The sequence below is a fragment of the Mangifera indica genome, chromosome 16 (assembly GCF_011075055.1).
Source record: "Mangifera indica cultivar Alphonso chromosome 16, CATAS_Mindica_2.1, whole genome shotgun sequence".
NCBI classification, from domain to species: domain Eukaryota; kingdom Viridiplantae; phylum Streptophyta; class Magnoliopsida; order Sapindales; family Anacardiaceae; genus Mangifera; species Mangifera indica.
Genome location: NC_058152.1, coordinates 1,423,039 through 1,438,962, shown reverse-complemented (window position 1 = coordinate 1,438,962; position 15,924 = coordinate 1,423,039). Strand labels below are relative to the sequence as shown.

The window sequence follows — 15,924 nt, the reverse complement described above, 5'->3', positions numbered from 1 at the left end:
TGTTAATGTCCCATGCTGGGTATTGACTTTCTCCCAAGCCTAAGTCCATGCCATGTGAATACAATATTATTAAGAATTAACTCGTGGACCAATCAACAGACGCCACGTTTGACAATAAACTACTTGTATAGTTTGACTTGTTGCTCAACAGTGGAACTGTTTTGATTGCAATTAAAAAAGTCTTAAGCTCTGTTGCTTCTACCAGACAGAGACACGACACCACACACATTATCCACATTTACAACCGTCGGATCAACTTGTTTAATCCAACGGTCAAAATTCAGCGTAGCTGGCCGCTGAAACAGGCCCATGGCCTGTGAAGCTTTCTTTCACTCCAGCGTCTTCTTCCACCTTGCATAAATTAGCAAAACCACAGTTGCTGCCGAGCTTTCACTTCGTCTCACCGTTTCTCTACAAAGTTGCGAGGACGCTCCAAAAGAGTGGAAATCGGCTATAAAAGCTAGAGCTTTATCGCTATTGCTGTTTCAGAGTGTTGAGTTGTGAGTTTCCGATTCCATTATTCATTCATTGATTTCATACATGGAAATCCCAGTTGGAAAAATTGTTTTAAGATCTTATCTGATGGCTTTCATGCTAATATTGTTTGTCATGTAAGGTTGATTTTCACTCATACCCATTTGTGCAATTTTTGTTTTCCATGTTAGTATTTGTATAATTTGTTCGTTAATGTATGCGCATGTGGGTTACCCTTTAGCTTTTCAAAGGACCAGTGTTTTCCCTTTTTTAAAAAAAAAAATTAAGCTTTATTTATGGCTTTCGGTATTCTTTTATTTTAAAGAGAAACGGATAGTATTATCACCATTTTTGGCTCTCCAGATTATGTGTTAATTGCTACTTGTAAACTTTTATAATGTCGGATATATATCTTTGTCTGTTTTGGTCAGACTTATACCAGCCTGGATTTGTAAGATAGTTTATGCTTGACAATGTTATTTGTAAGCTTTCTGTGGTTTACTTCTGAATTCATTTGTTATGAATTTGGAGAATCTGTTAACTGTTTGTGTTTGAAATTTGTGCACTAAAAGTTTTCTTTCTTTCCTGTATGTCTGACCATTCATTTATTTTTGTGTATCTGGTTGACACCAGTAGGATTTGCAGTAGTGTTTAAGTTTACTTTTATTTTTCCATATTCAATTTAGCTTGTTTTCTCGATCAATATTTGAAGAATATTACTTCTCTTGTTCTCTACCTTGTGTTATATGAACTAATCAGACCATGTTTGTGACTTTGTTCGTTTTTATTTTCCTTTGTTGTTGGTCGATTTAAGTGCTTTTAGTTGCCTCGATATGTCTTCAAAGATTGGAGAGAATTCGACCATTCCAGTTACTTTGAATGAGAGGATTCTCTCTTCAATGTCACGAAGATCCGTTGCTGCTCATCCCTGGCATGACCTAGAGATTGGTAAAATAATACTTGTCTCCAATTATTCCAAATTTATATAGGCAACTCTCCTAGTTTGTAGCTTTCAAATTTCAACCTTCCAACTTATACTAAGGTCTTTACTTGAACTGGCGAACATTCTCATCTTGCAGACATCTGTGCGTGACTGTTGTTTATGTTTAAATCTTTGCAGGACCAGGGGCACCCTTGATCTGTAACTGTGTAAGTATTTTGTTTTCTTTAATCTGTGTTACTTTGAACTTTTGGAAGAACATTGAAATTATGAAAAAAGATATATTAATTGGGGACCCATGAACCATCTGATGCAGCTTCTGTAGAATTTCAATCTAGGGGAAGTTATTGAAATTTGACTGCTTTTTATTTACATATAAATCTGGTGGAAGAGAAAGTACTTTTTTCAAGGTAGTATCCAGTGGGGCTGCATTTTGTAATGAATATGTGGAGAAAAGGGTTATGGTGACATCTTTGGAGTTATATTTCCCCCAAATTTCACTTGAAGTAGCTTGCTGATTCTGAGCTTTGGTGTTTTTTCATATAATGTTGGTCTTGTCAGTGTTATGCAGGATTTTCTCCAAAACAAATTCATGCTTCCATATCATAATGTAAATCTCTGCTGCAGGTCGTAGAGATTGGCAAGGGGAGTAAAGTGAAATACGAACTGGACAAGACTAGTGGTCTTATAAAAGTGAAATTCTCATCTTCTTTTCTTAAATTTCCTTCAAACCTTGAATTAAATATAATATATTGCTGTTAAAATTTTGTGCATTCTTCCTGACAACAAGGTTATGTAATTTTTTGTTTCAGCTTATCATGTTAGACTCTTTAATTGGTAGTCATTAATATGAACAAACATCTAATTAATAGGCTCAGTATACCAGTAATGAATTTTTCGTCAAAATTTCGGATATTGCAGTAATGTATCAAAAGTTTCTTTTTCTTTTTTTTTGTTTGTGCCATACTACGGTGTTTTACAAATAGACAAAAAAAGTTGACATTTTATTTATCTTCCTTTTAAATCTTCATGCAGTAATGCCATGAAATGACCATGAAAAATCTGTCATTCCGATATATCAATCTTCCCTAGTATTGATATGGTGCAGGTGTTTCATCTATGTTTAATTTATGCATACCAATATTACACATTAAAAAATCATTGAAGTTTCTAATAACAGGTTGATCGCGTCCTTTACTCATCAGTCGTGTATCCTCACAACTATGGTTTCATCCCAAGAACAATTTGTGAGGATAGTGACCCAATGGATGTCCTCATACTGATGCAGGTAGAAGCCTTTTCACTTTGAGTTTGGCATGATAAACGTAATATCGGATCTTCAAGTTTCCGCCAAGTTAACTAACAAGATCCTGGGTATTCTTGTCTAGGAACCCGTGCTCCCTGGATGCTTCCTCCGTTGCCGTGCCATCGGTCTGATGCCAATGATTGATCAGGTAGAAAGGATTTTATCTTGCCCTATGTTTGAGTTAAGTATCCACACCTAATTGGTGCTCTTGTTTAAATAAAAACATAACTGGCTATCCGAGGATGTACTCAGACCTAGTTCCTTATGTTACAATTAGTGATGAGAGAATCTAATCTCTTTGAAATCCCTCTTGAAAATTTTCTGCTAGGCATTCTACTGTAAAGTTAGTTGTTAAATCAGTAACAAAATCTTTGTTGCAGGGTGAAAAGGATGACAAGATTATCGCAGTGTGTGAGGATGATCCTGAATTCCGCCACTACAAAGACATCAAGGAGATACCGCCTCATAGATTGGCTGAAATACGCCGTTTCTTTGAGGACTGTATCCATTTGCTCAAATTGGACCCAACTCTCTTGTAGTTTTATTGTTTGTACTACCATTTACTTATGAGTGATTAAGCTCAATATGCATTTATTACCTTCAAAGCATATAAATCTGTCAAAATATACTCTCTACATTGTTTATCCTATACTGGTTGTAAATAACAGACAAGAAGAATGAGAACAAGAAAGTTGATGTGGAGGACTTCCTGCCTGCAGAGGCTGCAATTGAGGCTATCAAATACTCAATGTGAGCCATTTCATTCTTTTAAGAAAACTAAACTCGATTTCTTCTCGATCGTTCATGTCCTGATATTTACGGTTTGAAGTTGTGTTTTATTTGTTTGTCAAATCTATAACCTGTTATTGCTAGCTTACATGGACATATTTGGTGTTGCAGGGATCTGTACGCAGCGTACATTGTTGAGAGCTTGAGGCAGTGAAGCTTTGATTCTATCTGCATGTCTGTGGAACCAAATCTCAGTTTTCTGCTTTAGTGCTTGTATGTTGAATCTGTAAAATACTTTTCAACATTCAACTGCCTGTGCATGATTTGAACAGCACCACGTCTATGTATCTGTAAAATACTGACTGCATGTTTTGGGAAAGAAGTGTCATCAATTCACTTGAGCTTGATATATGAATCCTGTACACTGATGAAGCTGCTTAAATTTGTGTTGTGTGGTGAGACTTGGAAAAGGAGACTAAAATGCTAAATGGATAAGATACCATTCATTTCTTTTGTTGGCTAATAATTTCTACAAGTATATCGATGGACCAATGCATTCAACTCGCAGAGGGATAGGAAGGTTAAGGTATGAAGAGAAAAGAGGTCAAAAAAGGTTTCAAAGTAGGAAAGAGATTTTTGGAAAAGGCAAGCAAGAGTGGATAATGACGTGACAATTGTGAATGATGGGCAATTGACGTGGCAGTGTGCTTAGTGACATGACAAGGTGACAAGAATTTATCTAAAACATAAATTTAATGGAGTTTGGAGTTAATTAATATTCTTAATTTTAATTAATTTTGTTTAATATTTCTAATTATAATGTCTTGATTTAATAAATTTTCTTATTAAGAAAAATAGTCTATAAAAAGGAATGAGTTTTGATAATTCAAATTATAATATATTAATCAAGAATTAAAATTCCGTCTATTTCCTTAAGATTTACTTGTGTATTAATATTGTTATTTTGTTAACCGGTTTATCTTATTGAATGATATTAATAATTTATATCATTGTGAATGATATCACAATTTTAACTATATTTATCCTTTATAATATATGAAAATCACAGTAATTAAAAGCCAATTTGATGTTAAACTAGGATTTCAACACTTGAATAATATTGTCAGTTGTCAGTACAGAGATTTTGATAAGGTTGAATTCAATCTGAATTAAATTTAAGTTTGACTCGATTTGAAAGGTTGAACTCAAGCCCAAGTTCGAGCTCAATGAGCCCCTTTGAAACAAATTTGAGTTTAGTTTGATTTGAGTTGAGCTTAAGTTTAACTACAGTATTAAATCGAGCATGAGTTGAGCTTGATTTGGTATTGTAATTGAATCAAAATCAATCAAAAGAATATCGTTTTAATGTATATTTATTAAAATGATATCATTTTAATCCATTTGAATCAAACTTTTTCAAACTCGCAAATTTGACATACTAAATACTCTTAAGTTCGAACTCACATTAGTTAAACTCATTTTAAACTTGTTTGAGTCAAGTTAGCATATGAGTTCAAATCAATTCGATTAAAATTTAACCCTAACTGAGTGTTTGTTAAATTTTTTAACCTTTTTATAATCTCATTCCATGATTGATGGGTTTCACCTATGATAAGTTACTACTTGATGTACTGAATGAATACTGTTACACACTAAAGGTAAATGAATATGAGTCGAGCCAAACTTAAAAAATTGTCTTCCTTAACGATACAATTGCACAAATACACGTGTCAGGATTTGATTGGTTATGTCGAGGAACTGTAGGAGAAGCAACTGTAGAGAAAGGCCCATTGTCATTCTGAAGGACAGCCAACACAGTCCCTTCCTCCATTTTCAGATAGTCCACTCATCATAGTAGCTTAATCTGTACTTCTTCTGTAAATCAGAACCGTTGATCTGAGCTCAGACGATGGGAACGTTAGGGAAAGCCATATACTCCGTCGGCTTTTGGATCCGGGAAACCGGTCAAGCCCTTGATCGTCTTGGTTGTCGCCTCCAGGGCAATTACTACTTTCAAGAACAACGTATGTCTCAGATATTCCCTTAGAACATTTCGCTATTTTCTTTGTCTTTGTAATGTTAGTGTAGTTTGTTTACTAAAAGCCCCATGTTTTGTGCGTTTTTGAATTTTCTTTCGGATCAGCGAATAATGAATTATTTTTGGATTTTCCTTCTGTTTGGGAATTGTAATGTGACTGTTGTATTTTATTGATTGTTGTTGATTGTGTTTTTAGATTAGTGATGGATGATCATGTATAGTGACGCTAAGCTTTGGGCTCTGCTTGGTTTCTCAGAAGTTAAATACTTTTTTAATTGTTTGTGCTCAACTTTTGGCCCTTTCTTCAATTGGTAAAATTTTGTGGGAAAGGAAATTATGTATCTGGATTGGCAGTGGATAGTTTTGTATTTGTAAATGAGATTCTAGAGAAATGAATTAGGGGTTTGTATGGGATGGTTTTCAAATTCCACCTAGGAAGGAGGATAAAGACCTAGATATTTATTGCTTTAATTCCACCTGGATTTCATGATGTGATCATATGCTGAATTTTGGATTCAGCTTTTTTAATAACTTGGATTTTAGATTGAGTTGTTTGTAGCTTTGATATTTTGGTTAATTTGCACGGGTTCTATTATTGTTATTTATGGCTTAGATTAGCTGGGATTTTTTTATGGCTGTGTTTCAGGTGCTACAGTATTCTGTATGATTCTATAAAACAGTTAAATCTGGAAGAAGCTATGATATCTAGCCAGTTTCCTTTCCTGAGGTGTTTGGTTTTTGTCGAGCAATTGGCCATTAAGTTATTCATGCTCCTTTTTTGCTAAGTTCATTTTCATGTACATCTGAACTAATACACCTTTCTTTTCTAAATGTTTTCTCTTACAAAATCTAAGCCAGGCATTTTTCCAAATACAATATATCAAAATCATATTTGGCTATTTGTACATGAAGTTCCTTATTAAGTCTTATTTGGCTTATTGGTGTTTTTCTTTATTTATTTTTTTTACAAAACTGCACCTCAATTCACTTGTGAGGTCTTATACATATCTAACTGATTCTTGCTTCTGGTTATGGAAGTGTCTAGGCATCGGACTCTCATGAACATATTTGACAAAGCCCCTGTTGTTGATAAGGATGCATTTGTAGCCCCTGGTGCATCTATAATCGGTGATGTTGAGGTGGGCAGAGGTTCGTCCGTTTGGTATGGGTGTGTTTTGAGAGGTAAGCCAGCATGTTAATCCCCCTTGATGGAAATTCTTAAATTCGTTTCACCCTTTTGTTGAGATCTTAATAAGTAGTATGCAAAATCATATTTTCTGAATTACAATCCTAAATCAGTTTGACTATCAGTTGCATCCTTCTTGGGTTTCATGCTATAAAGAAGTATGATATTGATTGAAGTGGGGACATAACTCTACAGGAAATATGGATCAAAGAATTATGTGTTTCTGTTGATGAGCTGATTCTCCGAGCTTTGATTCTTAACCAGGATGCTGGACATATTTGAGGAAATATTAAATCAAATTACTTTATTTGATTCTTTCAATTTTAGTCATTATAATGTGCCCTTAATGCGCATTAGAAAAACTTTAAGATAAAATAGAGTGTTGGGAAACATCCTCTGTGATTGGTAACAAAACTAAGAATATTTACTTTTAATGGAAATTGCATGAAAAATGTGTTAATTCTTAAATCTCTTCCTGGAGTATTCAAAAGGCATTCTGATGTTGGAGACATGAATACTGTAGATTGTTGGATGATTAGTCCTAAAAAAACTTTGGTGCTATTATCTCAGTATTTGGCATAATTAATTCCGCTGGTGCCTTACTGTGACATGCTAACTTGTGTGCTCAATGACACAATTTCATTGGATAGAGTCTTGAAGTTTAAATTGGTCATTGAAAAAATTTTATGTTATTTTCACCTTTCTTTTGATTCTTGTAGTTCAATAGAAAATGAGGAAATGCTGAACATAAATTAAAATAAGAATGCAGCTGTTGTACAAAGTTATAAGCAATGTCGTAAAATGAACTTTATTTATTTTTGAAGCCAGTTTGCTTATGACTGTTTTCAAATGATTTATTTTTTTCCGCTCATATCATTTGAGTTGTTAGTCTTCTTTTTTTCTGTGTGTGTATTAGCACAAGCAGTTTGTAGATTTCTATGGTTCTTGTTTTGATTGTGCTTTTATGTGTTCAGGTGATGTTAACAGAATAAGCGTCGGTTCTGGAACAAATATTCAGGACAATTCCCTTGTTCATGTAGCAAAATCAAATTTAGCTGGGAAGGTTTTACCAACTATCATTGGAGACAATGTTACTGTCGGTGAGTCATGAGTGATACACCTTTGAAATGTCAACAATGCCCTGCATGGAGTTTTTTATTAAAGTGTCTTGAATCTATAATTATGGTTTTGTAATGGACAGGTCATAGTGCTACCTTGCATGGATGTACTGTTGAAGATGATGCATTTGTTGGTATGGGTGCAACCTTGCTGGATGGAGTTTATGTTGAGAAGCATGCGATGGTGGCTGCCGGCGCTCTTGTAAGGCAGAATACCAAAATTCCTTGTGGTGAGGTTTGTATTAATGGAATAAATGAAAAATTTTATGGTGTAAAGATTTATAAGAATATTAAAATGATAAAGCTGTGCAATAGCTACGGTAAGTTGCTTCAGGCTATATGTTCAAATGAAACTTGGACTCTTTGGTGAATCAGCATATCTAAGAAAGGACTTAGTTATGTTCTGAATGTGAGACTAACCGTTAATATTAAGACAATAGTGTATAACAGATATCATATTGGTAATAGAATACTTCATAATAGAGACTTAGGTAATCCAGTGCTGCCCTGTGCCTGATTTGTTCACTGGTTTTATCCTAGTGACCTTTTTCTGTGATATACATACTGATGTTATTTTTTTACCTCTTATTTTTCCAAATCTGCTTTTTCATTGATCATAATATTGTGGTTTGCTGATGTCTGATGAAGTCTATACGACTTTCTAATTTCATGGGCTGGTTGAAGTAATTGGAAGAATTAGTTGTTACTGCTTTCTCCTTTTTTTTTCTCATGGTTGAAGTAATTGTCCTGGAAACTTCAGGTTTCACACGGAAATACATTACTGTTAGGTCTCAGCAACACTAGTTAGTTACTTCTTCCAGCTGGTTATCAGACAGGCGGAATGTCTACTTTCATTTTTTGTTTTTTTAGGGTTTTGAAAACTCTCATAGTGACGAATGCTTTCTCAAAGCTGGTTTATTTAGTAGTTTTTTAATGTAATTATTTATATTGAAGTTGATGCAGTAGATTCAGCCGGTTGGATGGTTTCATATTAACCATTGGTTTTGTTCATTTAATTTCTAATATGACCTGAAATTGCAGTTTCTCTTTCCATAATGACCATGGCTGGAAATTGGAGTTGTTATGGTTCCAGAATTGTTGATAAACAAATTTTTACTGGCTACAGGTTTGGGCAGGTAATCCGGCAAAGTTCCTAAGGAAGCTCACAGAAGAAGAGATTGCCTTCATCTCTCAGTCAGCCTTAAATTATTCTAACTTAGCCCAGGTTCATGCAGCTGAAAATGCAAAGAGCTTTGATGAAATTGAGTTTGAGAAGATGCTTCGCAAGAAATTTGCTCGTCGTGATGAGGCATATGATTCAATGCTTGGTGTTGTTCGTGAAACACCTCCAGAGCTTATCCTTCCTGATAATATTATGCCCAACAAAGTGCCAAAAACAGCTTAAACGCGATTAATCCTGGTAAGGCTATTTCTCTTGAAATTCAAAGTCAGTGGATATTTAGTCCAACTGCGGGATTCATAGGAAATGGATGCTTTTTAATTCCAATCACATTTTGAAGCATGCCGAAATGTCAGAGGTCAAGTGATGTGCATTTCAGGCATAAATGGTTGTTGTCATTCACTTTGGTTTTAGAAACTGCATTTTCCTCTATAATGGAACATATGTTTTGGGTGTTTTGGTCAGCTAAAACCGTCTCTAATGGATTTGTACGATTAGAGCACAATTCTTCTGCATTTGTTTACCGGAAATAAAGAATACTAATTTAAACATTTGGACCATGCAATTGGGTGCAGAGAGGTTTTTATTTTTTTCCGTGGACATATCTTTTTTCCTTGAAAAGAATGCATCTATTACATCACATTAGGGAGTAGATAACCCAGACATGATCATAAATTTAGGGAGTAGTCTATTACACCAGCGAAATAGGGAGTAGTCTACTACATTAGGAAGTATATAACCCACACATGGGCCGAATCCGAATAAAACTCAGTTTAAGATCAATTTGAATTTAAAAGGTCTAACTTTAGATTAAGTTGAGATTAACGAGTTGAAGTTTGAACTTAACTTGAAAATAATTTAATTTTAGATTCAATTAAAGTAAATTCAAACTCGGTTCATTATGGAAACACACTCAATGTTGGTTTGTTTGATTTAAGGTGTGCTTTGAACTTAAACAACTTAAGTCAAATACAATCATAGATTAGAGACATGAACCAGTTCAAAATAAAATATGTCAAATAACTATAACCCACCCGAATTTTGATGAAACAACGATTTTTCATCTTTTAATGTTTGAAAACTTTATTTGTTGAACAGTTGTCTACTTTTGTAACGAAAACTGCTAGGTTTTTATTAGTTTGTCATTTTTTGTGAAATTCTTTAAACGCTTTCAACCTTCTTCTTCCTCCTTTCCTACATTATTTGATCGAAACCTGAAATCTAAACAATGATCCATTTTATGTGTATATACTTGAGATATATACTTTTGGTATATAATTGAGTTACATAAATAGAATGTCATTATGGGATTGTGTGTTGTTTTACTTTATCTTTAATTCAAAATCATTCAATCATATAATGACATATTATCTGTATGTACCTAAATTATATACCAAAAATATGTATATATAATTTTATTACCAAACAAATTCATGGATTTTAACAGAAAAATACGTCAACCCATCATCCCTACACGATGGGTAGGATTTAAGAGGTTCTCTTCTCTTGGGCAGATCCAATCTAATTAATGGACTTACCTATTGGGTCCTTTCATCTTAATTTGGTCAGATGCTATCTATATACACCGCCCCTCATTTTCTGTATACACCCGTTTGCTAATTACTATTTAAAATAAAATAAAATAATATATATATTTCTAATTACATGATGATCTATCATTTAATTATTCAATTACTCCTATAATAATAGTTTTCGTCGGCCATTATCAATGATCAAATGAATGATTCAAAATCATAGCCATTTTTCAACTTGAAGTTTACTTGTCTTTCGATATTTTGTAAAATACACAAGAGTCACTTTCTTTAATAATGGCATCTTCATTATATTGTCAAAGTTAAATGCTTCAAAACTGGTGACCCAAAATTACAGCAAAAGGTAAATTGATTAGAGATGGTGAAATTTTTTTTTTTTTGTTACTGGGAACTCTGTTCAAATAAACTTTGAATAAAGTGATCACACCTATAATTATTGTACTGGGTTTATCAGAATTTCAAAAATATGATAGAAATTTAAATTTAGTGTTTCTTTTTATAAATTTTAATATTTTATCAATTTTATTTGACCATAGGGGGCAGAGGTGGAGAAGCTTGATGCATATTCTTCTTGAGCAGACAGCGAGATTTTTAATTGCCCAGCTCAGGTCACCAGGAAGGAACATGCTTTTTCACTCTTCTCAAACACAATTCAGCTGGGATTCTGGGGCCAACTTATTTGTACTATTTTGTTTTGTTTCTTTACCGAGCCATTTGTTGTCTCTCTAATCAGCATCAATAGCATTGACTAATTTTGGTACAGCTCCAAAACTATTCTATTTATGCCCAACTCTGCCTGTTCCCCACTTACCATGCCAATTGCCAACCCATATGCATGAACATTATTCAATTTTGAATTTGTAATTTTCAAACCAAAATGGCTACTTCTTCTTCATATATTTTAGTAGGATGTCACACCCACGGATGAGTTATTATTAAGGGTGGTATCGCTGCAAATTGAGTCTAAGATAGGTTCGAGCTTGAATCGTATTTATAATTTAAGTTAATATATAATGTTATCAAAAGAATTATCAAATAGGTAAACAGTATTACTGTTATGATAAATAGTATTATTTGATAGACAAATAAATTAATTTCAAACTGAATTATCGAATTGAAACTCTAATTTAAAATCAATTCATTTGTATTATGGATTTGTATTGAGCTTGCTCAAATTTAATCCACCCTTAGGAACTTATCATTGATGAGATGAATAGAGTGAAGTTGAGGGCCCTTCATAATAAGGGTGGATTGGAACTGAGTTGGTTCAACCCATTGATTAGTTTGATTCAAATAAGTTTAAAACAAGCTTAACTTAGACAAGTTTGACCCTAAGAGTTTTATATTATTAAATTTGAGTTTGGAGACTCATCAAGCTTGAGAGTCTAAAAAACTAATTCGAATAGGCTAAAATTATGTCATTTTGTTTACTACATATTAAAACAACATTATTTTGATTGATTTTGACTCAGCTATAGTATCGGGCCAAATCCAAACTCTCACTCAACTCAGTACTATAGTTGAATAGATCAAACTTGAGTTTGACCTCTTTCAAATCAAATCAAACTCAAATTGGTTTAAGAAGAATTTGTTGAATCCTAACCTGAGCTCAAGTTTAACTTTTTCAAACTGAACCAAACTTAAACTTATTTATATTTAAGTTCAGCTCAATTAGAATTCAGTCCACTCTAGAAGATAAAATCATGGTTTCACTTGCAGCTTGTTAGGTTAGCAGACATGTCACATGCATGTGACTGGGTACTCTATATCTGTATACTGGATTTGCCTTTGCATGGTTGTAAAACAATAGACAGACAAGGTACTTACAAGATTTAAACAAAACAAAAACATTTCCCAAGTGTAAGATTAGAATGATTGCCTTTTGAGCTTTGAAAACAAGTGACTGACTGACATAAAGTGGCAAACATAAGGGTCCCAGAATTCCAGGAAACCTATGGCTATCTTAACTTTTCTTGAGACTGCTAATTCCTCATAAAATGTCTTCTAAATCACACTTTCTCCCTGCCAAGTTTTCGTGTCAAAAAAATTAGAAGAATATGTGTTTGATTTGTCTCTTTGGTTATAGATAAGACTGGGAACATTTTGAATCTTGGCTTTATTTTTAAGGTATGTGTATCTTCTTTTAATCTTTGGAATACCAGATATGTGTACTGTGGGAGAAAGGAAAGTATTCTATTCAAATATTTTATTTTGAGCTACTAGGGGGACAGCCGCCCGAGAAATCAGTTGCATTCGGACTCCAAGAAGCTTGTGTTTTCCAGCAACGAGAGAAGACAAATAATAAGGGCAAACTCTCAACGAATAATCAGAGTAGTAAAAAAAAAAATTTTCATATATATAAAAAGATATAAATTTATTTTTTTTTTTGATAATATTATAAGATTAAATTTTTTATTTATCTAATTTAATAATTATTGGGATTAATCCGATGTAATTAGTTCTATTCTAAATAAGTAATCTAATTCGGATAAGTTTTTTATTACAAAAAAAAAAAAAAAACAATATGAGCCAGTCAAGATAATCTTTAACATTGGAAGAAGCATGACAACTTGATGTTTTAAAAGTAAGGTTTTCATCCTGATCAGTTTTTGAAAAAGGAAAGAATTTCCCAACATAAGCAAGAGAAAGGGGAGGGGGACTAAGAACAATTCCTCTAGGCAATATAATTTATGAAAATATTTTTCATAGTTTTAATTGTTTACCACAATATAATTACGATGATAATACTTAAGCAGAGTAAACAGAGAGGGATAATGAAAAGGACTGAAAGGGGAGAAATTTATTCCCCACAAATAAAGGAGAACAATTCCCTTAATACCTATAGTGGAGACGAGGCAAAAATGATGATGTATCCCATCTTTCAAAGACGACAACTAGGAGGGAATAGTCATCCATGTCCTTCCCCTTCTCATTGTCATCTCTAAAAAACACATTATAGGCGGATTAGATCTAAGCTAACTTGGTTGGAATTAGTTAAATTCAAATTGAAATTTTAACTCAGCTCAAGTTTTATTTATTATCTATTTAGTCATAGTATTTTCCCTATTGATAACAATGGTCACTCTTGTGACAATTCATCTTACTAAGAATTTTTCAATAATATTATATATTACCTCAATACAACTTGATCTGATTCCTAGCTCAATACAACTTGAATCAAATACAAACTGAATATTGTTCAAGGTTGATTGGATGAGGGATGCTTGGTAATCTCTACAATCCCACTATTAATTTGGCATTAAGTTCACAAAGGGGATGAGAATGGAATTGTTGGCAGCATTTGAGGATATGAACAAGCTAAGCTCAAGTCTCAATCAACACAAAGTGGCTGGCCAGGGCTAGGAGTAACAGTATGCAAGGGTAGCCATGTTTATCAAATTCTCCGCTAACCAATCTTCTTCCTTCATCTTCATTTTCCTCTGATTTGATAGCAACAGTGGGCCTTTCTTTATTAGACAGTTCGTTGGCTGCAACCACCTCTATTCATGATTGGCTGTGAATTTGCCCATCAAATTAAATTATATGAAAAAAAAAAAAAAAGAGTTGAATTTTTTTCATGTGGAATAGACATGGCTACCACCATCCTCAGCCTCTTTCCCATCTGCATTTTCATCATTCATAATTGTGTAGTTTGTTTAGGGAATGTTTAAGAGTGTTTTCCAAGCAAGTATTTATTATTGTTCCATAAATATTCTCTGTTTTTAATTATTATACACAAACACCAATCATTTTTTTCCTTTCTTTTTTAATCGAAAGTTTCATATATACATGTATTATGACAATCGAATTATTACGTATCATATTATATATTAAAAACTTAATTTTTTGTATTATATATTAAGAATCATATTGTATTATATCACATGATATAACTTTTAAAAAATAAAATATTAATAAAATTATAAAAAATTATAATTAATATATCATTATTTTAGAAAATATATAAATACCTTTAAAATTTTAAAATTTCTCATAAATATCTTTAATACATCATCATTTTATTTAAAAAAGTATATCGATCCGTATCGATAAAATGTATCGTATCATTTAATACATCTATTGTATTGTATTAATTTGATACATCTTATGATATATATTATTTTTTTTTCTATATTGTATCGTATCATAGAATACATATCATGTATCGTAAAATACAGATAACTATGATATGTATATATAAAGACTAAATGGTTATTTTCCATTTAACGTTTGTTGAAATGACAAATTCACAACCTTTAAAATTCAATATGTCAGATTCTCAACCGTTATTCACTTTTGTTAGTGAATTTCGTACTGAAATGATAAGAAGGTTATTTTTCCATAGATTTTTCTACTTTCTCTTTTTTTTTTTTCCCTTATTTTTTTCTTTTTTCAAAAGTTTGGGGAGTGAACAATTTTTTGGAAATGTTAAGGGTATTAATAAAATTTTTAGAGGCCTTAGAAATTTGAAAAAAAAAAATGTTTGGGGTGTTTTTAAAAATGTTAAGATTTCAATGTATCCCTTAATAATTTCAAAAATAATATTTATACTCTAAAAAATGGATTAAAACATAATATTTTAAAGTTAATTAGAGTTTTAATAATTTTTATGAGTATAAGTGATAAGTTTTTAAACTGGTAAGAACATATTAATAATTTGATTTTTATATTAAGTGTTAATGATAATTTTGTAATTTTAACAAAAACGCAAAACAATTATTTAAAAAAAAAAAACAAAATAAATTTACCAATAAAAGTAGATCATTGATGAAAATTTAACTTTTTTTGAAAATTAAAATGGTAGAATATCAGTTCATCAAACTTCAGGTGGGAAATAGTTATTTGGCCAATTATAAATATATAAATTTAGATGTATATAGCATTAACTTCATTCCCCTAATGTCCCCTCCAATTTTGGTACCTCCAATTTATCAATTTATCAACACATGCAACATTAATTTCATTTCCACAAACGGCAAGTCGTAATCAATTGGAACCATATTTTATTGGTGCTACGTCCTGACATTCCCACCCCTTCCATTTAGAAATAGGGCAGCTCAACCTCTTCAATTTTAAGCCACACAAAATTCAATTTTTCCAATGCAACACCACGATTATCAGTATTCTACGAGACAGATAAAAAATTATACATGTTATAAAGTATATTAAATTAATACGATATATTAAAATTTCACATTGGAATTGTGATAAGGTGTATTATTTGTTAGTGAATTACGCGATGGTAATAGGTATTGGTGGATTCAATTTGCGCAACTTGAACTTAGGTCAGCGTAAGTTTAGGTCGATTTGGAAGAATTCAATTTGAGCCTAGATTTGAGTTCAATAAACTACCCTCAGATTAGCTCAAGCTCACATTGGTTTAAGGAGAGTCGAGTTTGA

At 32.5% G+C, this 15,924-nt stretch overlaps 2 protein-coding genes across 2 annotated transcripts; both read left to right on the top strand.

Annotated features, from left to right (window-relative positions):
- The first annotated feature begins 330 nt into the window (after nucleotides 1–330).
- On the top strand, nucleotides 331–3,860 carry LOC123199768 (soluble inorganic pyrophosphatase 4-like). Its single transcript, XM_044614819.1, has 9 exons — nucleotides 331–500; nucleotides 1,289–1,422; nucleotides 1,595–1,623; nucleotides 2,042–2,107; nucleotides 2,595–2,702; nucleotides 2,803–2,868; nucleotides 3,101–3,221; nucleotides 3,389–3,470; nucleotides 3,621–3,860. Exons 2-9 carry the CDS (start codon nucleotides 1,308–1,310, stop codon nucleotides 3,661–3,663), a joined length of 630 nt encoding a protein of 209 aa, XP_044470754.1. The 5' UTR covers nucleotides 331–500; nucleotides 1,289–1,307; the 3' UTR covers nucleotides 3,664–3,860.
- Nucleotides 3,861–5,252: 1,392 nt separating this feature from the next.
- Nucleotides 5,253–11,441, top strand: LOC123198535 (gamma carbonic anhydrase 1, mitochondrial). Its single transcript, XM_044613216.1, has 6 exons — nucleotides 5,253–5,473; nucleotides 6,526–6,669; nucleotides 7,648–7,773; nucleotides 7,875–8,026; nucleotides 8,918–9,211; nucleotides 11,062–11,441. The coding sequence occupies exons 1-5, from the start codon at nucleotides 5,359–5,361 to the stop codon at nucleotides 9,194–9,196; spliced, it is 816 nt and encodes a 271-aa protein (XP_044469151.1). The 5' UTR covers nucleotides 5,253–5,358; the 3' UTR covers nucleotides 9,197–9,211; nucleotides 11,062–11,441.
- The last annotated feature ends 4,483 nt before the right edge of the window (nucleotides 11,442–15,924 follow it).